At 52.1% G+C, this 22,747-nt stretch overlaps 1 protein-coding gene across 1 annotated transcript in view; it reads left to right on the plus strand.

The window, feature by feature from the left end:
- Positions 1-22,747, plus strand: part of PREX1 (phosphatidylinositol-3,4,5-trisphosphate dependent Rac exchange factor 1) — a 178,016-nt gene that overhangs the window by 116,158 nt on the left and 39,111 nt on the right. The window contains exons 9-14 of the mRNA XM_033094653.1: positions 796-945; positions 3,163-3,310; positions 11,025-11,125; positions 12,507-12,610; positions 12,834-12,883; positions 14,965-15,040. Coding sequence (XP_032950544.1) covers positions 796-945; positions 3,163-3,310; positions 11,025-11,125; positions 12,507-12,610; positions 12,834-12,883; positions 14,965-15,040 — 629 coding nt within the window. The remainder of the gene's footprint in view (positions 1-795; positions 946-3,162; positions 3,311-11,024; positions 11,126-12,506; positions 12,611-12,833; positions 12,884-14,964; positions 15,041-22,747) is intronic.

Raw genomic sequence — 22,747 nt, forward strand, 5'->3', positions numbered from 1 at the left:
TTGGTCGGGTTCGTCCATGTTTCTGCACGTAGCTCTCTCTAGCTTGTTGGTTTTCACTGCTGTATACTGTTCCGTTGCATGAATTGTCCACAGTTTATCTATTTGATGATGAACATTTGGGTTGTTTCTGCTGTTTACTTTATCGTGAACGTGATGCTGTGAGCATTCTTGTGCAAACCTCTTGGCATACGTGTCCTTGCGCTTCTCTAGGGCAGGGTTCTTAATTGGTTTTGAGCCACGGACCCTTTTGATGATCTTACAAAACCTGTGGCCCCATCCTTGGATTCCGGGTATAGGCAGGACCCCAAATCCACTTCCCTGGATGATCCCAGCGTGTCTTCAGAGGTTTGCTAATAATCCCCTCTCAGCCAGCTGTGCGTGAGGACCCACAGCATGCATCGTTAGGCTGGCAGTAGGGCTTCAAGTAGTGCAAGGGCCCGAATGACATGGGCAGGGAGGCAGGGACTCATTTCTGGGCTCCGGGCAGGTGTCTCCCTTTGAGTCATGTCTGTGTTTGTGCCTGGACTTGGAGGTCTTGAAGTCCCTGTCGTTGAGGGCTTGGGAGGGGTCTTTGTTTATCCATCTTCCTCTCCCACCAGAGAATAGCCAGGAGAGGGAATGAGCACTGGAAGGGTTGAAAATTCAACTCCCAAATCCTGATTCTGTCGATGCGCCTGTCTTTCTGGAGCCGGGCAGGCTGGTCCCGTCACCTTCCTCATAAGCGTATAGTGGGGAATGTGCAGCATTGTGGGGCCCCGTCCGTGCTGACCCTCTTCTGCCTCCTGCCCCCATCAGCGGATTACCACAGCAATGGCTACACCGTAACCAATGGCTGGAAGATCCACAACACGGCCAAGAACAAGTGGTTTGTCTGCATGGCCAAGACGGCCGAGGAGAAGCAGAAGTGGCTGGACGCCATCATCCGCGAGCGGGAGCAGCGTGAGAGTGAGTGGCCGGGCCCTTTCCTGGGCCTCTGAAGAGTGATGGCTTTGGGGGACTTTCCAGGGTCCCTGGGGTGTGTATGGCTTCCTCCAAGCTGGTCACTTCTGCCGAGTTAGGGCTGTACCTAGGGAAGGGGCATCGGGTCCTTTCCAGAAAGGTCAGAGCTATGAGAAGCAGGTCTTTGAAGCGGCAGGGTGCCCTGGGACTGTGTTATAACTTGGTGGTATCTTGGATCTCCTGAGGTCATCTGGTTTAGTCCACCAGGCAGATGGTGAAACTGAGGCCCAATGGAAGGGACTTGCCCAAGGTCATGCCGGTATGGTTGGTCATCCTGGGATTCTTGGCAGCCCTCACCCTTAAGGCTTGGTAGCGAGATGCTCTGTATCTGTCCTTTTCTCCTCTGTGGTTCTAGTCCCTTCACCTGGGCCCCAGTGTGGCAGGAGGGTCGTTGGGGGCTGCCCATTACCGTGGTCATGAGTCTCTCTCGGCCCAGACACCTCTGAGGTGGCTCCCAGGAGGAAACATGGGGCTGGGTGTGATAGTTGGATGGAGTTGGGGTGGGCCCTGGACTGTTGTGCAGAGACCACCAGGCTGGGAAGAGGGAGGCTTGGCGTGTTTGGGGCAAGTTAATTCAGTTGCCCGGACCTCAGTGATGTCGTCTGATAAGTGGGGATACACGTTCCTGCTGCAGTGGGTTGTGATACTGCTAAGTGAGGTTTGGATTTGGCCCTACGTGGCAATTTGACACATTGTCCCTAAAAATCGTCCTGACCTAGTCTGCAGAGGAGGAAACTGAGGCCCAGGTTCCTTCATACCTATATCCTGTCCACTTGAAATCCCCACTAGGATGTGCCATAGACATCTCACACTTACCACGTCTAATCAGAACTCTTCATTTCCATCAGATCTCCTACCCCCAACTTGCTTATCCCACGACATCCCAGGCCCATGAGTGGTGCCTTTATTCATCTATGACCTCAGATTCAAACTCTTTGGTGTCATCCCTGATTTCCGCCTGCTCCCCAAATTCAGTAGAGCAAGTCCCTTTAGTTACGCTTTCCACATGCATTCCAAATCCATCCACTTCTCTCCGCTCCCTAATTCGACCCAAGCGCAAATTAGCATCCTTTCTCAGGAATATGGACTCAGCATGGCTAGATCCCTTGATTTTTTCTTTCCCCCCCTAGAGCTAGACATCTGGATTTTTCAGGTGATATTTCCTGATTTTAAGTATGGCATCAACATTTATTAAAATGCCATCAGTCCAAATAAACTACTGAATTTGGGCCCTGAGTGGGCAAGCTTGTGATTTCTGAAACTGATCAGGGCTGAGTGTGTGGTCAGGACTGGAGGTGGGGTTCAGGAGCTGGCTTGGCCTGGGTGTGGCCGATCAGTATCTTAGTGGTCAGAATTGAGGGCTGTGGTCAGTGCAGGGTATATGTGATCACGAGTGGGGTGTGGCCTGAGTGGGCCTTAGTCATTAGAATTGGGGTATTGTCCAAACCCTGACCTCGGCTGCATTTACAGGAGTGATGCATGTTGTGGTCAAGCGCACAGATCTGGAGCCAAACTTCCTTGGTCTGAATTCTGGTTCTACCACTTACTAGTTGAGCCACCTTGGACAGAGAACTCAATTTCTCTGGGCCTCAGTTTCTTCATCTGTAAAATGGGAGTAATAGTACTTGCCTTGTCTGTTTCCTAAGGATTGAGTAGCATATAGTAGCTGCTAATAGCATTTGCTATTATTGTTTGTCATTGCTATTACTGTCAAGAGTGGACAGGGTCCAGGTAGAAAATGTGGGCCAGTGGTCTGGGTCAGGGTCCTACATGTATTATCTGGAGATATAGGGAGAGTTACATCCCTGGCTGGAAGGAAGATCTCAACAGGCTTTCTGATAACCTCTGAATTTGGAAACCCATCCTCATGTTGAAGGTTTGAGTGAACTCGACTGCTTATTACTGTGGGACTTAACCTCCCTGGGCCTCAGCTTTGCCATCTGTAAAATGGGGGAGATTCGCCACCATCCCCTACAGGGTTCTTTCGAGGAGTCACTGGCAGATGCCTAGGACAGTGACTGACATGCAGTGAGTGCCGTATAGATGACCCCTGGCTGTGGCAGGAGTGGGGGCAGCCCGGGGGGCCGTTTTCAGGAGCCGCAGGCCTCCCCTCCGCTCCCAGGCGCGGGTGCTGTCCCCGGTGCTGACCGTGCCCCTCTGTAGGCCTGAAGCTGGGCATGGAGCGGGATGCCTACGTCATGATTGCGGAGAAGGGGGAGAAGCTTTACCACATGATGATGAACAAGAAGGTGAACCTGATCAAGGACCGCAGGAGAAAGCTGAGCACCGTCCCCAAGTGCTTCCTTGGCAAGTAAGTAGCCCCACCCTAGGTCTCTGCTGGAGGCTGGAGGTGGGCAGGCCTTCTGCTCCCACCTGGCTCTTCCCAGCTCTGCCGCTTCCTCAGGAGCCCTTCTGGGCGGAGCCACTAAAGCATTGCTTGGAGGTCAAGCAGGATGGTGGGGCCCCGTATCAGGTCTTTCAAACATTTTTGACCATAACTCACTGCAAACCGTAAGTGTTATGTTGTGACACACATCTTTGTAATACAGTGGTACCTCAGTTTTCGAATGTAATCCACGAGTTCTGAAACGTTCGAAAACAGCCGACAGCTAGGCTGCAGGATCTTGTGCTCAGCGGAAGCCATGTGACGTGTTTGACTTCTGAGTCGTGTCCGAAAACCGAAGCATTTACTTCCGGGTTTACGGTGTTCATAAACCAAAATGTTAGTCAACGGAGACGTTCGAAAACTGAGGTACCACTGTATATGAATGAAGCTGAAGATGCACAAAACTCGCTGTGCTCGATGCACTCTGAAAATCTCTGTTCTATATTTTATATTCTGTTTCTCTCCTATCCTATCCTATCCTTTCTATTCTATCAAGTCATTTCTTTATTCATTTCAAAAAGAATCCTGAGATAGATTCATGAAATTGATTTCACAAACTACTTAATGTGTTGCCCACCCTGGACTGAAAAACATCGCTCTAGCACTCAAGAAAAGAGAAGGTATTATAGATATTTTAAGCAGGGAGGTATTTAACACAGGGATTTAATTAAGAAAGGTGATGGAAAGACTGGAAGAGCAAACGTAGGCCCTTGTATCAGTCTGCTTGGGCTGCCATGACAAAGTACCACCGACTGGGCGGCTTAAACAACAAGACAGTTATTTTCTCACAGTGCTGGAGGCTGGAAGTCTGAGATCAGGTGTTGGCAGGGTTGGTGTCTGGTGAGGCCTCCTTTCCTGTGTCACATCGGAGGAGGAGTGGGGATGGGGAGGTTTCTCTAAGCTTTTCAGTACTGAGGGCCTCCAATTTCTCTGTTTGGAAAATACTTTGTTTTCCTAATAATAAAATGTTTTACACTCTGCCTCTTCGTTTTTAACGAAGGAGCAAAAAGGGGTCCGAGAACAGGGTGACGGGATTGGATCTTAAACTCAGGTTTAAATCTCATTCACCTGGTTGAGGGGAGGCTGGAGATTGGGAGAGGCAGAAGAAATACAGTCCCCATAAAGTTGTCAGGCTGTTTTCAGGCCCTACTGTGTGCTAGCTAGACGTGGTGGTCAGGGCTCTGGAGAGGGTGGAAGAGCGCCAAGGGCTCCTGACCTCATGAAGCGTGTGGTCCAGCTCGGGGGAGAAGTCTGCCTGCAAGGTAGGGTGTTTGCTGAGAATTTATTAAGCTGTACCCCATCCACTTCCCAAAAGCTTTTGAGAGGCCTCAGATAAAAACCACTGCATTATAATAGTGCCATAAACCAGGTAAGAGGTAACCAGAGTGAGGACACTCATGGTGGAGATGGGGAAGGTGGTTGCATTCTGGATCATGCTGAAGATGACAGCATTTGCTGATGGGTGAGAAAAAAGTTACGGACTTTGAAAGTTGAGGATTTTGAGCTCCAGGTTGGTTGGAGTTGCTGCTTTCTGAGGAGGGGAAGGAGGTGGAGGGAGGAGCAGGTTTCTGGGGGCAGGAGTAGAGCTCAGAGGCTGAGTTTGGATGGTTAAAATGAGACTATTAGACTCCTGGATGGAGACACTGACTTGTTAGTTGGATATAAAACCTTGACTCAGGAAGAAAAGACTGAGTGCAGGAGATGTGGCATTTCAGTGGTCTTTAAAACCACAAGACGGAATGGAATCTGCAAGGGGATGAGCAGAGAGGTGAAGCAGGACTGGGCTCTGGGGTCTGGCAGTGTTTGGAGGAGGGACCAGCAAAGAAGTCTGAGACGGAGTGGGCAGAACAGTGGAAGGCCCTCAGGGCGTCTGTGGTTGCCTTGGAGCCAGGTGAGGAAAAATACGCAGACAGTGTGGGGGCAGGAGCCTAGGTTTGGATGTCTTAAGGTTGAAATGCCTGGTATACTCAAGTATCCATATTAAACGGGCCATTGGAGACCATGTATGGAGACCAAGAGCTGACTGGTCATAGCCTGAGGTTTGTGGTTGGTGGGGCAGCAGGCAGGGGATTTGAGGGATGGTTGGGCCCTTGAAGGGTGACCAGGTTGCCCTGTTGGCCTGTTGCTCAGGGATCATCCGAGCTTCCTGGATGGAGGAGATGTGTGCCCCAGACCTATGGGCTGTGGGAAGTGGGAAAGGGACAGCCTGGCTGGTCTCTATCAGCTAATCCCTAATCCCTGGACAGAAAGGAGGTTTTTCTCTCAGGAGAAGCCTTCTTCTGGTCCCCTGGGGTTGGAGGACCTCAACCCACCTCCTGCCAAACCCCTCAGAGAGCGTAGTCCAGCCGGAAGGGATTACCTGTCTGTGATTAGAACTTCGGCCAGTGTTCTGTCTCTTCAGGAAGGATTAGGGAGATTTCTTTTACTGCCCATTTGAAACAGAGCCAGGATTGTAGCTTGTTGTGTAACCAGGGCTCTAAGGACCAGACGTCCTGCAGGAGACTGTTCTGTAAAACTTTTCTCCCTGCATGGCTTTGCTCTGCACCCAGCCGGGGGCACCCTTCCCTGCCGGGACTCAGCTCCTGAGCTTTCTCTACAAGCCCCTCTAGTACCCCTGGATGGAAGGAACCGGCAGCCGGAGAGACAATTGTCGAGCTTTCCTTTGGTCCAGGCACTGGCATGCAGCCATGCCTTTAACCCTCACACAACCTGTGAGGTCACCTGCCATTATCCCCACTTTAAGGGTGAGGAAACTGAGGCACAGAGAAGGAAAAGGTCCTGTACAAGGTCACACAGCCAGTGGGGCGCTGGGATTTGAACCCAGGCCTCTCTCCCACTCTGCTGCATTTATCCATTTTTATCTCTATTCAGCACATTTTATTTTTCCTTGGGAATTACTTTTTCCAGAGCTGTCTCCACTAATAGACAGGGTACTCTGAATTAAAAAAAAAACGTGTCTGATTTATCTTTATAACTTTCAAAGGTTAGGCTTTGAGTCAGACTTGGACTCAAGTCCTGGTTCTCTCATTTCTAGCTGTGTGACTTTGGGCAAGTTTCTTAACCTCTCTGGGCCTGCTAACTGATCGATTAGCAAGAGACAATAAAATGTGCCTCATAGGATTGTTGGAGGATACAGTGAGAAAATACGTGTGCTATACTCAGCACAGCACTGGCAAGAATGATGGAATTGTGTGTTAGGCTTAAGGGCCTGTTTCTGCTGTACTCAGAAACAAAGCTCAGAGGTGCCACATGAACAAAAAAAAACAAGGAATAAAATCTGTATGTTATTGTGGAGGCATCATGGGAGGAACGTGGCGTTTGTTCTCTAAGTTCCTCAGATTAGCTGTGGAGATAAAATTGATTCATTCATTCTTCCATCTCCTTCATTCATTGTTTCTTTACTTGTGTGCCAGCAGTGGGCAGGACAGACAAGATCCCTGGCTTGATAGAGAGAACTATCTGGAGGGGAATCAGCAAATAGACAAATACACATACAGAGAAATAAAGAAGGGAATTTCAGAGCGTTGATGAACGCTGTAAGGAAATAAGGTTGACCTAAGGAGGAAATGGGGTGCTAGTTCAGCCAGAGTGATCAGGAAGAGCCTTTCAGGGGAGGTGACATTTTAACCAAGGCCTGGGTAACAAGCAGCAGCCAGCCATGAAAAGATCTGGGGGAGCAGCAGGTGCAAAAGCCCTTTGATGGAATGGACTTTGAGTAAGTGGTTGACGAATAACAAGGCCAGTATGGCTGGAGGGAGTGAGTGGCAGAGGGGTGGCAGGCAAGGCACAGGGGCTGGCAGGGGCCAGACGAGGCAGGTCAGGGATGAGGGGTTCAGGCTTTGTTTTAGGTGCTCTGGGAAGCCATTGAGAGAATCTAAGCAGAAGAGTGAGATGAGGATGAACCATCATGCAGGCCCTGAATGAGGGCACAATAGGAGCTGTTAGAGCTCAGGGGACAAGGTATGACGGTGTGTCTATCAGGGGCAGTCAGGGGAGGCTTCCTGGAAGGAGAAGACCTTTGGTTTCACTCTTGACAAAGGTTAGATGTCGTTCATCGATGTCTGCCAGAACGGAAGGTCTGAGATGGAAGATGCCTAGCTCTCTCAGCTACCTGCGTGCACAGGTGCAGGGCATTAGCATATAATAACTGATCAATAATGATTTGTTGGACATTTCCACAGACATCTTCAGGGAGCGTCTCGGGCAGTGGAATGATAGGGATGAATATTAAATCCCCAGTCCTTATCTTCATGGAGCTCAAGGCCATGGAGGAAACAGGCAAGAAAAAGGGGATTCCTGGACTGGGTGGCGAGTGGTACATTGGGCCTCCGCTAGGGGACCTTCCTAGGAAGACTGCAAAGACATACCTGTCTATCCCCCGTCGCCAGCATTGGGTTTGACACATGGTAGGCTAAATACATGTTTCCTGGGTGAATAATTCTGAGGGCCAGGAAGGAAGGAGGGATGAAAACTGGACCCATGCTAACTCTCAAGTCCCCCATTCCCTGAATCTCAAACTCTCCACCAAATGAGGCTGACCTTCTTTCTGTGTCCCCAGATCACCGCTCCAAGTTACATCCTTTTGGAAGCCTGGATCTTGCTGCTCTTTGCAGCCCCCAGCAACCACCAGATCGCTGGTTTTCTAACCTTAAGGCCTGTGTGTATGCTGATCTCCCTGCCTAGAACACCCTTCCCTGCACCCCAGTGGTGGCAAACGGTGCCCCACGGACCTAACGCAGTTTGCAGATGTATTTTCCGTGGGTCACATGGTGCTTTCAGAAAAGTTTGGACTCAATATTAACATTTAACAGTTGGGAGATTTCACAGGAAATGCGGGATTTCCGGCTTTCTCTTGAAAAGCTATAAGATGTCTTGTCTTCCCACGTGGCCACAGTCGGCCACACTAAGGAGGGGCTGCCGTCTTCAGAGATGAATTTTATCTGGTTTTGCATGCTGGATCACGCTTAAGATTTTACGATTAGACAGTCTACCTGTTAAATCCAGAAGGCCCCTGAGTGAACCACTTGCCAGATGGACCTTGTTGAGGACCAGAGAAGGACAGCGGCTTGCCTGAATTTGCCCAGCCAGCTGTGAACCCTCCTGGATCCTCTCAAAGGGGCAAGACTCAGCTCAGGGCAGAAACACGGATCACAGCTGCTGTCCTCTAGGCTGTTTTATGCCCTAACAGCTGCCATGGGGACACTTCCTGACCCCCTTCCTGCCATAGGGCTGCGGGTCAGTGCCAGAGGCGGCCCCCATTGGGACAGTGGGTGGGCAGCCGGATGCTGAGTCTCCAGCTTCTGAGAGTGGGCATTCAACATCTGTTCACCTTTCTCAGCTGCTGGAAACTTCCTCCCCGACTCTGATTTTTTGGGACTTAAAGAATGGAACTGGGGGTGGGCAGGACCCCAAATAATCTCTTCCCCACCTGGGGTCCCGCTCCAGAAAATAAATCCATTTCTTTTACGCTCCCGCTGGGCCTGTACCCAGGGCTCTCTGAATGCGTTAGCAGAGACCACTACCTACACAGAGGCAGGTCTCTGCTCAGCACACACTGGGCAGCTAAAAATAGCCCTGCCCCCCTCTGGCCCTGTAATCGGAGGCGGGACAGCTGGTTTCGATAAGCAGGGGAGCTCTGTGCTCTGGCCAGCTGCCATTTGCTTTCATTGAACACAGATTGCTTGGCAGAAGCATTCCGGTTCCTGACTCTCCCTTTTCCTTCTGACTTCCAGTGGGCTGAGCTCTGCACTGGGCCAGAGTGTGCCCCCAAGAGCCAGGACTTGGGGTCTGGCTGAACCTCTACCCCACTAGGTCGTCACGTTGGATTTGCCTGCTTTCCCCTGGCCTGTGAGCACTGCTTTCTCCCTGAGACCTTCCTCCTGATCCCAGAACATTCCTTCTTGTTCGATGGTTCTTTCCTTCTTTTGTCCAGTAAATGATTATTGAGCCTTCCTGTGCGAATTTAGACCCTCTTCTAGGTGCTTCGAGGGAGCCATGAATATGACAGACAAAAATCCCTGTCAGCGTGGAGATTCCATTCAGGTCGATAAACACATAAGTAAATCTGCAAACAGTACAACTTTAGACAGTTATAAGTATTCAAAAGATGTGCTGGGTTGTGTGTGGGGACACGGAACTACTTTTGAGGAGGTGGTCAGGGAAGGCGTCTCTGAGGAGGTGACATTTGAGCTGAGACTTGAAGGATGAAAAAGAAGGGCAACCTGAAGAACTGGGGAAGTGTGTTTCCAGCAGAGGGAACAGCAAGTGCAAAGGCAGGAGTCTGGCATTTTTTTTTTTTTTAAGATTTTATTGGGGAAGGGGAACAGGACTTTATTGGGGAACAGTGTGTACTTCCAGGACGTTTTTTCCAAGTCAAGTTGTTGTCCTTTCAATCTTAGTTGTGGAGGGCACAGCTCAGCTCCAGGTCCAGTTGCCGTTGTTAGTTGCAGGGGGCGCAGCCCACCATTCCTTGCGGGACTCGAGGAATTGAACCTGCAACCTTGTGCTCCAACCAACTGAGCCATCTGGGAGCTCAGCGGCAGCTCAGCTCAAGGTGCCATGTTCAATCTTAGTTGCAGGGGGCGCTGCCCACCATCCCTTGTGGGAATCGAGGAATCGAACTGGCAACCTTGTGGTTGAGAGCCTGCGTTCAACCAACTGAGCCATCTGGGAGGCAGCTCAGCTCAAGGTGCCATGTTCAATCTTAGTTGCAGGGGGCAGAGCCCACCATCCCTTGCGGGACTCAAGGAATTGAACTGGTAACCTTGTGGTTGAGAGCCCACTGGCCCATGTAGGAATCGAACCGGCAGCCTTTGGAGTTAGGAGCATAGAGCTCTAGCCACCTGAGCCACCGGGCCGGCCCTGGCATTTTTTTAAGAAGCGGAAGATGGTGGGTGTGGCTAAAGCATAGTAAGTGAAAGACATAGGAGGTGAGATCGATTAGGATGTGTCAGTTCCTGGAGGGCCTTGTCCTCATGTGAGCAGAGTTTGGCTTTTATCCTGAGAACAATGGGGAAGCCCAGCGGAGGGTTTTAAGTAGAAGACTGACGTGGTTTGATCGTTATTAACTCTCCTGACTCTACAATTATCTTTCTGGGCCCATATTTCATCCTGCTTGTTTGTTTCTTCATTCCTTCTGTTCATCCACCCAGCCATCCAACATCCATTCCCCCACCCATCCGCCCAGTTATCTTTCCACGTATCAAGCAGTCCACTCATGTTCTCCTCCACCTACCTGCTCACAAGTCTTTCCAGCCACCGATCATTCGTCTGTCAAGTTATCCTTTCATCCATTCACTTTCCATTCATTTACCTACCCACCCATGTGTCCATCTGGCCGTCTCCCCATCCTCTCTCCCATCTCTCCATCCGTCCATGTGTCCATGTGTCCATCCGTCCATCTGTCGAGCCTGAGGCAGGGCCTGGGGTCTGGTCCCATTCACCTCTCTGTCATTGGTCCTGGAGAGAAGCATGAGGCCTCAGCAGAGCCGCCAGGGCTGTGGGCCCCTGAGCTTTGCTTCTCTGTGGGACGTTGTAGCTGTCATTTCTGGGAGTGGGTGGGGTCAGGCCAGCTTAGTGCTGGTCCCTGGAGCCCCAGAACTGGGCAAGCCGTCTCAACTGCATCTTCTGTTCCTGGCAGTGAGTTTGTTTCCTGGCTTCTGGAAATTGGTGAAATCAGCAAGACTGAAGAAGGAGTCAACTTGGGCCAAGCCTTGTTGGAGAATGGTATTATCCACCATGGTGAGTGGGGCGGGCCAGGTGGACCAAGGGTAGGCACAGGCCAGACCCCAACAGTGCTGTGCTTCCACGAACTCACAGGCTGTTTCTACACTTCTATGCAGCCCAGGAACATGGATGCGAGTGTTAAAAACTGCTCACAGGGCTGGAAAACCCAGCCCTCAGCTGGGGCACCAGCAGAGTGGAAACCCCTGAGAAAGACAGGGGCAGGGGAATAGAATTTTCTATCTGTTCCTTCAGAAAAGGCAAGAACCATTTGAGTTTGCTGAGTGCCTGTTATGTGCCAGGCACTGACCATGCAGTGGAGAATGGGACAGATGGAAACTTGTCCTTATAGGGCCAAACCTTCTAGTTGTGGGGAGAAGACAATAAGCCAGATAAGTAAAATAGGTGCATATAGGTGGCGGTAAGTCCTTGGGAAGGAGAGAAAACAGGGAGTGGGGTTCAATTTTGAACAGGGGAGTTAGGAAGTCCTCACTGAGAAGGTGACAGTGAGACAGAGACCTGAGAGAGGGAGGGAGCCAGGTGGGCATTGGGGTTCCAGGCAGAGAGTACAACCAGTGCAAAGTCCCCAGGACAGCAATATAGGTGGTTTGTTCTGGAATAACAAGGAGACCAGTATGGCTGCCGTGGAGCCTACAGGGGGAGTGTTAGGAAATGAAGTCAGAGGGCCTGGGGCCAAGGGGGAGTGTTTAGGGGATGAGGTCCGGGACCTTACAGGGGATCGTAGGGTCCTTGGCTTTACTCTTAAGTGAGATGTGAAGCCACTGCTGAGCTCCGAGTGAAAGAAAGACCTGCCTAAACTTAGACTTGAACAGGATCCCTTTGGCCGCTGTGTGGAGGGTGTACTGTTGTGCCAACAGTGCCAGTGGGGCGCCCAGCGAGGAGGCAACTGTGATAGTCCAGGCGGGAGATGAAGGTGGCTCGGAACAGGGTGGGAGTGTAGAGTCAGATTCTTAATGTTTTGAAGGAAGAGCCTACGGGATTTCCTAATGGATGCAAAGTGGGGAGTGAGGGAAAGAAACCCCAAGGGCAGTTCAAGGCCGTTGTGTAGAGATGGCTCCATAAACCCCCACAGTGTGGTCTCAGCCCCAGCACACTCGGTCCCAACACGTGCTTTGGGGATCTAGCTCCAAGCAGGTGCCAGGCCAGATGGGTCCCCACACAGGCTGGATCAGGGGCACGTGTGGACCTCTCCGGAGACCTGCAGAAGCTCCCGCCCCACGCTGCAGGTCTCAGGAGGGCTCTGCACATAGCACGGGCAGGGGGTCGGTGAAACTGCACTTGGCACAGAGCCTGGCCGAGTGAAGGGTGATGATGGTGGGCGTGGGTCGGGGGTCTGAGGGGACAGGCCCAGTTTCACTGCCCACTTGGGTCCCTCCAGTCTCTGACAAGCACCAGTTCAAGAATGAGCAGGTGATGTACCGCTTCCGCTACGACGATGGCACCTACAAGGCCCGGAGTGAGCTGGAGGACATCATGTCCAAGGTAGGGACTCCCCGACCTTGACTCCATGACCCTGACCCCTCAGTCACTGCAGAGCAGGCCTGTGTCCCAGTGTCCTGCTCTCCTCCGCTGCCCCCACCAGTCTCCCCTCCCTCTCTCCCCCACTCACCTGTTCAGTCCTGGGAGCCGCCTCGCCCAGCAGCCTGGATTTGGAGGCCCCTGAAGGATGTGGCCTGATCCCAGACTCCCCCTTTTTCTCTTTCAGGGTGTGAGGCTTTACTGCCGTCTTCACAGCCTCTACACCCCTGTGATCAAGTAAGTTACTCTCTCCAAGCTTCAGTTTCACCTCTGCCCCTTCTTAGCTCTGTGGCCTTGGGTTGGGAACGTCACTTCTTTGATCCCCAGTCTCCTTCTCCATCAGATGGGGCTAATAATCGCACCTACCCTGTAGGTTGGTTATTAGGTCTATGTGAATTGATTTTGGGGACACACTGCAGCGTGGTGGTGAGAGGTATCGGTTCTGGAGCCAGACAGGCTGAGTTTGAATCTCAGCCTGCAAGGTACCAGCTGTGTGACCGTGGGCAGTTCCTTACCCTCCTGGTGCCTCAACTGTTTTTTCTATGGAGTGGGGCCTTTGCACTTGCTGTTCCCTCTGCCCGGGGAGCTCTTCCCTTACATACCTGCGTGTTGGCTTCCTTTCTTCAAATGTCTCCAAACCAGAGGGGCCTTCCCTGACCGTTTTTCTAAAGTGTCACCATCTGGTATGCACTATCCTCCTTACTACACTTTGGTTTTCTTCCTGAAACTTGTCAGTAGTTGACGTGTTGTATATTTATGTTTTTCTGTCTATCGTCTTTCTTTCCCACTGAATTGCAGTCTCACCAAGGGTGTGGAATTTGCTCACTGCTGTGTCTCCAGGCCCTGGAGCGGCACGTAGACCAGCGCTGCCCAGTGGAACTTTCAGCCCTGGTAGAAGTGCTCTGTATCTGTGTGTCCAGTACAGTAGTCTTGGTCACACGTGGCTCTCCAACCCTTGAGACTGAGGAATGTGATTTAAGTTTGACTTAATTGATTAAAAAATGGCCACATATTGGAGAGTACAGGCCTAAGGCAAAAGAGCACTCGGTGAATGTTTGATGAGTGAATGCTAAATGGTAATGAACCTCTGTGCCTGTTTCTGCATCCGGGAAATGAGCATAAGCTCACACCTCTTGGACATGACGATTCAGTCTGAATGGCACATGACATGTAGTGAGTGCTGTATACACGCCAGCGATTGGTTGTTCCCCTTACCATGAAGCTTATGGCTGTGGATGAAGGGACAGCGACGGTGACTCGATTCTCACCCAGCTGCAGATTCCTCTGTTCCCCATCCTGACCCATCAATCACCTCTCAGAGGAGCTGAGAGGAAGGGCCTTTCCCGGCATTTGCGGGTCTTGTTGGAGGTCCGGCCCTGGGAGCCAAGTTCCTCTCCCGCCCTGCCTCTGCCTCCTCAGTCCCTTCCCAGAAGGGCCCCTCCATCACCTGCAGGGCTCCCCAGCTCCTAAAAGCCCTGGGAAAACTCCCCAACTGGACCTTATCGGCCTCTGTGTGGGCTGGCCACATAAACTCATTTTTGTCAGCTTCAAAGGCTGAGAAATTACTGCAATTTGCCTGTAAGGCCAACGTAACCCTTGGTATCAAGACTGAGAGGCCACAGAGGTCAGAGCATTTACCTCAGAGGCAGCCAGGAATATCGCAGGCCCCTGCCCCTTGCGCAGTCCTGACTCCCCGCCCCCCACCCCCAGGTGCTTCCACATTGGAATAGTTTGTTGCCTTTGAACACACGAATATCAACAACAAAACAACTGAAAAGGGAAAGAATGAATTGAGCGTTTTTCTCACTGCTCCACCAGCTTTCCGTAGCCACCGTGCTACTGACATTTGGAGCTGGATAATTCTTCGTTTGAGAGCCGTTCTGGGCATTTGGGAATGCTTAGTGGCCTCCCTGCTCTACCTGCTAGATGCCAGGAAGTACCGCCGCCCCCCCGCCAGGTCACAGAAGCCAGAAATGTCTCCAGACACAGCCGAGTGTTCTTTGGGGGGCAGATTCGCCCCTGCTTGAGAACCCCTGGGCTGGAGAGAGGAGCCTTAGTGCCATCTGCTCCTGCCCCCTCACTCTGGGGGTGAGAAGGGGGCCCTGGATTGGGACAGATGTGCCCCAGGTCACACGGAGAGTGAGGTGTGGAATCTGGGCCAGGATGCCCTGCCCAGTGCTCCCGCGCCCCAGGCCTAGAGAGCCCGGAAACCCTTGGATCCTGAGCACTTCGAGCAGGGACATTGGGACTGCTCCCACCTCCCTTCTCCGCAGCCGGCTCACGGTCTGCCTCCGGTGTGCTTTCTCTTCCTCCTGCAGAGACCGCGATTACCACCTGAAGACCTATAAGTCGGTGCTGCCTGGGAGCAAGCTGGTGGACTGGCTGCTGGCTCAGGTGAGAACTCCCTGCAAATGCACGAGACCAGCCATCTTGCTCTGGCCAGGACTGGGGGCTGCCTGGGAGGGAGGTGGGCCTTTGAGGTTTTTTCGTTTGTTAATTTTTTAATTGTTTTTTACTTGTAGTAAAATACACGCAGCACTTACTGTCTTGACCATTTTCACATGTGGAGTTCAAGTGGCATGAAGTGCATTCACATTGTGTGCAACCATCACCACCGTCCCCTCCACAGCTCTCTCCATCTGGCAGAACTGACGCTCCGCACCCATTAAACACTCACTCCCCATTTCTCCCTACCCCAGCCCCTGGCAATCACCATTTTACTTTCTCTCTGTGAATTTGACTGCTCTAGGGACCCTATCTAAGGGGAATCATACAGCATTTGTCTTTCTGTGCCGGGCTAATTTCATTCAGCACAATGCCCTCCAGTCCAGGTTCATCTGTGTTGTAGCATGTGTCAGCATTTCCTTCTTCTTTAAGACTGAATAATATTCCATCGTACGGCTAGACCACGTGTTACCAATTCTTAGTCAGTGGACACTTGGGTTGCCGCCACCTTGAGGCTTTCCATTTTAAAACTGGGACAGTCCTGGGCAAACTGGGACAAGCCGGCCTCATCCTGGCACCACACTGCAGCCTCCACGTGGAGCTTGCCGAGTTACTCCTTTCACGTAAGGTCCCAGTGGTCAGAGGCTGGGCAGAGGCTTGGAAAATCTCTATGTCAGTTTTGCTGCAACGTCCCAAAGGAGTTTGTTCTATCGAGGTGTCGTGGACACTCCTACCTGCCTGCCTCTTGTCCTTCATGGCTCCCATTCACAGGGTGTTTACTCTGGGCCCCGTGCCGGCTGGTTTTTGTACATTACCTTGTTGAGTCCTCCAGCCTGTTTACAGATGGGGGAACTGGGGCCCAGAGAAGCTGAAGGCCTGGTTCCAGGGGACACAGCCTTGTAGTAGCAAAGCTGGGACTTGGCCGGGCCTCTTACCCACTTGTGCTTCAGTTCTGCAAACTTTTCAGGGAGCCCGCAAGAATGTTCATTTGCAGGCTGTAAAAAGAATGTATTGGCTCCAAAAAGGAGGAGACAACTGCAAAATCAAAGTGGATAAATGTTTAAACATTTACAGCTTTATGTCAGCCTCATTCATTGTTAAATTCAGCGTTCATCAAAACCTCATTCCACTCGAAAGCCATTTGCTGGCTGGATTTTTCTCATGTCGCACAAATTCCTGACAATTGCCTGGAAATCACAACAAATCTGTAAAATAATTGTTTCTTGGCGTCAAATAACTTCAAAAGCAAGTTCAGAAAAAATTCTTGAAAAATAATGTTTTCAAGCCAAAAGAGCATGTTTAATGTAGGATGTGGGTACATTTTAATCTGTTTGCTATGATGTGGGACCTTAAGTCCTGGGAGGTCTTGAAACGACGCTGGATTTGAATTCAGATTTGCACATGTCTGGGATTCGCCACTTGGGGCAAAGCGCTCAGACGCTCTGAGAAGCACAGAGCATCTAACCACTGTGCTACACCACCCGCTCTTTAGGAGCTCACGAAACCAGCCCAGAGCATGTGCTTTACTTACAGACCTGGGTTCAAATCCTAGCTCTGCCATTTCCTAGCTGAGTGATCTTGGACAAGCTGCTTAACCTCTGTGCCTCAGTTTCCACACCTGTAAAATGAAGCTAAAAACAGTACCTTCCCCTTTTGATTATTTTGAGGATTCAATGAGTGAATCATTTAAAGTTCTTAGAAGGGTACCTGGTACAGCGTAATTGCTCAGTAAATGTAGCTAGTCTTATAATTCCTCATCTCCTTCTCAAGGGAGTGAAGGTGGCTCAGAATTCCAGGCAGTACGGAAGGCTGAAGAAATCGTGGAGGGACTTGGGGGTGCAGGAACAGTAAGAGCAGGAAACAAACCGCTGGGTGTTGGGAAGGCACGATCTGCACAGTCCTGCCTTCTGAATGTGCTACTGAGACAGGAGGGGCACACATGGTGTTTTTTTTTGTGGTTTAGGTTTTTGAGTCAAAGCCCAGACATGCCTGGGCTCAGGACTCTGTGCAGTGGTGCTTCTCACCACCTCCGACCTTTCCGTGTTTGGCCGTGTTTCCTGAGCTCCATTGGTGCCCACGGTTGCCTGCTGGCTTTAAAGTTGATGTGCCTTTGTCCTAAGTGCTCAATCGCAAGCATGAGCTGGGGGGTGGGGTGGGTCACCAAGGTGGCAAGAAGTCGGTGGCTCTGAGAACTGTTTGGAGATGCAAGGCACAGGATGTATTGCTGTGGGGTGGGAAACAAGGACGAGTCCTGGGGTTTGGGGTGCGACGGGTCGCCGGCAGTACCATTTACAGTGATGGGCAGATGGGGGAGGAAATGCTGGTGCCTTGGGTGCGGAAGCCTCTGCCTTTGGGTGCCCCCTGGACTTCCCAGTAGATGGGTGGAGGCAGGGCAGGCTTTGCAGGCCTGGCGCTCAGGTGATGTGGCCACTGCAGATATTCCATTCCTCGTCACCTTTTGGATGGTGTTTGAAAAGAGAGGTTAGAAGAGCGTGTAGAGAAATTTGACAAAGGGCTCATTAGCCTCACCCCTGTTTTTCTTTGAGCACTGACTTTGTACCAGGCACTGTTTTAGGTTCTGGGGACACGGCAGTAAACAAGACAAAGTTCCTGCCCTCATTGATCTTAAATTCTGGTGAGGGGTCAGGGAAACACTATGAACAGAAAAAAAAAAAGAAGTAAAGTATATAATATGTTAGCTGGCGGTGGGTGCCAGCATGGTGGTGGGGACAGAGTGTGTGGGAGCTTTGGGGGATGTACCCTTCGAACGGGTATGGTGATGCAGTCTTTACGGGGGCTCCGAGGAGGCCATAGTGTGCAGGGGCATTTGAACAGAGACTTGAGGGAGGAGGTGAGTGAGCTGGGGGACTCCAGGGGATGGAGCAGCCTCTGAGGGGACAGAAATCAGAGGCTCAGTGTGGGGTGGGCTTGATGTGTCCGAGGACATCAAAGAGGCCAGTGGGGTTGGAGTGGTGTGAGAAAGACGGAGGGGTGATGGGAAGCTAGTGGGTGGCCAGTCACATGGGGCCTTGTGGGCCACTGGAGGGCTCCGGCCACTGCAGGCTCTGAGCACAGGGGGACGGCATCTGATCTTGGTCGGATCAGATTTGTCTGACTGTCTATGGAGCACAGGCTATGGCGGGACAAGGCTGGCAGTAGGAGGCCAGGGAGGAGGCAACCTCAGAACTCCAGGCAGGGGTGCACGGTGCCTGAGAACTGGGTGGCTGCAGGGACGGTGGGGAAGTGTCACATTCTGGATGTTTTCGAAGGTAGACCTAACAGAGTTAGCCAATGGGTGGATGAGGTGTGGGAGATGAGACAGAGAGGAGTCTAGAATGACTCTGAGGTCTTTGGCTGAGCTCGGGAGGCTCAGGGCTGTGCCTGGGAGCACTCCCGCAAAGGAGAAGGAACCAGCCACAGCAACCGCCAGAGCTGGTGTCTCTTCACTGATTGGTGTTGGGCATGGCGGGGGCCTGCTCATGGCTAGTGCTGTCAGAGAAGCTGTGGTCCTGGCGGAAGGCCTCCTGGAGTAGCCTGAGCCACGGTCAGTTGGTCCTGAGGATACTCTCTCCCTGCCCCTACCCCCCGCCCCCAGCATCCTGTTGCGAGTGGAGGCAGGGGGAGAATGGCGGAGTGAAGGATGCAGCTGACCACGAAATGTGTCTGTCTACTTCAGCAGACCTCCCATGGCTTGGCCTGGTCTGCGGACATAGGGAAGCTAATTGGAGCTGACGCAGGAGGATGACTTCCAAGAGACTGACCGAAAGACAGCTGGCATCCGGCTCTGGGTCAGGAAAAGGGGGAGGCGGGTGTGCATGTGGGTGTCTCTATGGGGAGAGGTTGGGGATGTGGACGTGACCTTGAAGGCTGGTTATAGCTCGTCTTCCCCACCTTGTACCTTAGCGGGAAAGGCAAGAAGAAAACAATTCTATAGTTCAGGAGGATTCTTTCGCTTTGACCATATCTTCCTTTCTAACTTTTAGGCCATTCTGCTCCTTGAAACAAAATGTTGATTGAAACCCCCTGGAACAACGAGAAATGCTTTTAGCTGCACATGATAGGAAACCGGACTTACACAGTAAAAATTTTTTTCTCTTGTATAATAGGAAACCTAAGTTTTACGACTAAGACATTTTTCTCTCACACAACTAGGTATCCAGCGTTCATGGTCCTAGAACTCAACAATGCCATTTACACCCAGGCTCTTTCCATCTTTTTGTTCTGCCATCTTTTTGCCGGTTGCCTCACAGTCATAAGATGGCTGCTGTAGCTCCAGGCGTCGGTCACATTGATGTTGACCTAGAGCCAAAGGCAGGCAGCAAGGGCAGTTGGAGAGAGTGTTCTCATTATTTTTACTGGGGGAGGAAACTTCCCTCAACCCCCTCCCCTCCCTAATGGTCTTCCCCTTAGGTCTCCTGGGCCAAATGGGTCCCACATGCACCATTAGACCATGCCCTAGGGAAGAGGAGAGGGATTGTTGAGAGTGGCTTAAAATTACTTGGAATTCATCCTTGGAGGCTTGGGGAGGGGCTCCCTACCCACTACTTGGACAAATCAGAGTTCTTTTATCTCTGAGGATAAGGTTGGGTATTAGCCCTTCGACAGACAGACAGGCTATGCTCGGTATCAGCTCTGATCTCCTCTGTGTATTATCTCATTTAATCCCGAGAACAACCTGATGAAAACAGTTATTATCCCCATTTTACTGATGAGGAAACTTGAGGCTCAGGTTATGTAACTTGCCTCAGGACACACAGAAATGGGGTACTCCTATAAGAATGTGTGTGTGGGGGCTGTTATGATGCTTGGTTGTCAATAATAACAGTTACAGTAACTCTCTGTATTAATGATAGCTGATACTGTGGAGTCAACAGGGACCACCCCTCGGGTGGCAGAGGCCTTAGAAAATTAAGGGCAGATCTGGAAATGAGAAATGCAAATGCAGAAATGAAGAACCTCGGAGAGGTTAAGGAACTGCCACAGCCACAGGCCACGTGGGGTTTTGAACCCGGGGAATCCAGAGTTCGCTCTCCTCACTCTCTGTTGGATGGCTTTTGATCTGTGCTGCCTGGATTACAGGACGCCCCGGCTGCGGCCATCAAATGGAGGGCAGGGGGTCAGTGGGCTGGGGCGGGAGAGAGCAGGGACAGGTGGGAGCCAGGTGCAGCAGGGCACAAATCTGGCAGCTCCTGTGCTGGCTCGGCAGAAATGTGCCCAAGTGCCCACCACTCTGACCCCTACCGTCAGGCAGATGGCAGGCGCTGATGGTAGCAGGGTTTTCAGCACAGGGGGTCAGGGGCCAGGGTGGGAACAGGCAAAAGGCCAGGCTGGCAGCTCGAGGCAGCGGCAGAGGAGACAGAGAATAAATGGGCAGGACAGGAGCCCTGGCGGCAACCTGTGCAACTGACTCCTCCTCTCGGAGTCTCAGTTTCTCTGTCTGTAACATGGGGGTGGGGGGAGGGTCCGGCTCTGAAAGGAATGCATTTTCACGATGTAATCTTGGACAAGTGCCAAGCCCGTCTGTGCCTCAATTTCTTCATGTGTCAGATGGGGTTAGTAAAGAGGGACTGCTTCTGTGTGGACCACCAAGACTGAGTGAGGGTGTGCAGCCCCTGGCACGTGGTAGGTGAGTGAGGGGCATCTGTGGGCATCGTCACAGGGTGTCAGAATTCACAGGCAGAGGGGCCTTCTGAGGCGCTATGTAAGTCACCCGCACTGTGCTCCCTCTCCCAACCCTGCTTGCCTCTGCCGCCTTCATTCCGAGGTGGTTCCTTCCTCATGAGAAATCACTGAGCGAGAATAACTAACATTTAGCAAATGCTCCCTGCATGCCAGCCGTCGGGCCGAGAGTCTTGCATGGAACATGTCATTAATCCTCTCAAGACTCTGAGGTGTGGACACGGTTTTGGCCCCCCTCTCCCCACCCCTCATTTTAGAGACACGGAAACCGAGGCACATAGAGTTGAGTTCAGGATCAGTTTCCAGATTGGGTTTTTCATTCATCCATTTGTCCATCAGACACCAAGTTCTACATTCTGTGTTTCCAGGCTGAGAGGTGGGATAAATGGGACAAGAACCGTCATTGCCCACTGGAGCTGACATTGTAGCAGGGCACAGACCTTACCCCCCATTTGTTTGGAGGAACTCAAGGACAGGGAGCAGTTGGGGTAATTCTCCCCATGAGCAGTGCCCTGAAGGGATGAGTTCATTTCAGGTTGTGGCAGGTGCAGCACAGATAACATGCAGGGTGCTGAAAGAGAGTAACTGGAGGAGTGTTTGTCGAGAGGATGTGTGGTGTTACGGGGTGAGGGGCCACTTGAGGGGAGTTGGGGAAAGGCCCACTCGGAGGAGGTGACGTCGGCACTGAGATGTGAAAAGCCAGAGCAGAGCATTCCAGGGGGAGGAAAGAGCAAGTGCAAAGGCCCTGAGGTAGGGTCACGTGTCACGTGTGGAAGGAGCAGCCAGGAGGCGGGTGTGGCTGGAGCTCCTAGCGTTGGGGGCGAGCGGGCAAGTGGAAGAGATGAGGGAAGTGTGCTGGTGAGATTGCCCGGGGCTGTGTGTGCCCGTGTCTCCCTCCAGGAAGGGAGAAAGTGGTGACTTGGTGACATGTGGTTTCCCCACAGCTGGTGGGATGTGGGGTGGGGGTTTACTTTTCAAGTGGTGGCATGTTTCCCTGTTAACCCGAGAATCCTGCTCTGTTCTAACTTTAAGAGCCTCCCTGTGGATCATCCCAGCGCCCTTTCGGGAGAAGGGGAGCAGAGATGGGCTGGAATGGGCTGGGAACCCTGCCTCAGGAAGCCAGGTCAGCTCCAGATGCCTGCCTGGCCTCCTAGGCTGTACACTGGGCCTGCCTGCCACCTGGGCCCCGGCTGTGCCTCCTGGCTGGCCCCTCACAGCTGGGGGCAGCTGCCGCTCTCATGGATGGCTGCCTCCCCCGGCAGGGCTCTGAGCCCACTGGCCTTCCAGCTACTGGCCTGGGGTCCCGCGGGAGAGATTTGTCTTCCTCAAGTCAGCCCGGGCAGCCAGTGCAGCAAAATACCGAGGCCGGTGGCTCCCCTAGGCTCTCTGCTCCGTGTCTGATCCCCAGTCCTGGCCGGCTGAGTCCTGTAGCCTCTGGCATTCACTGCTCGAGCTGGGAAATTCCCTCTCTGGCCCCTCTGCTGCTAGTGGAGGCCCAGAGAGTCAAGGCCTCTGGCCCGGCTGTGTCAGACGAGTGCCTTCCAGAACTGCTCATGTCGGGAGTTCTTTAAATGAGAGGTTGTCTGAATGTAGCTGAAGCTCATTGACTTGGCTACAAGCTCCTGCATGAGTTGGCCCCTGCTGACAACATATTTAGTCAATCAACAAATATTTATTGAGCATCTACTATATGCCAGGCCCTGTTCTAAGCACCTAGGATTCAGCAGGGAACACAGCAGATCAAACTCCTGCCCTTAGGGAGCTGACCTCACTCACCCTCGCCTTGCCGGCCGTGCTGCCTTTGTGCTCCAAGCTTCGTCCTGCCTGTGGACCTTCGTCCATGTCGTTTCCTCTGCCTGTCAGCCCTCTGCCCGCTCCCACACCCCCCGCCTCATGCACACCCACAACTCACACACTTTGCCTGGATGTACTGAGATTATTTGGGTTGCAAGAAACCGAAACAGATGCTGGCTAACG

This window comes from Rhinolophus ferrumequinum, chromosome 23, assembly GCF_004115265.2.
Source record: "Rhinolophus ferrumequinum isolate MPI-CBG mRhiFer1 chromosome 23, mRhiFer1_v1.p, whole genome shotgun sequence".
NCBI classification, from domain to species: domain Eukaryota; kingdom Metazoa; phylum Chordata; class Mammalia; order Chiroptera; family Rhinolophidae; genus Rhinolophus; species Rhinolophus ferrumequinum.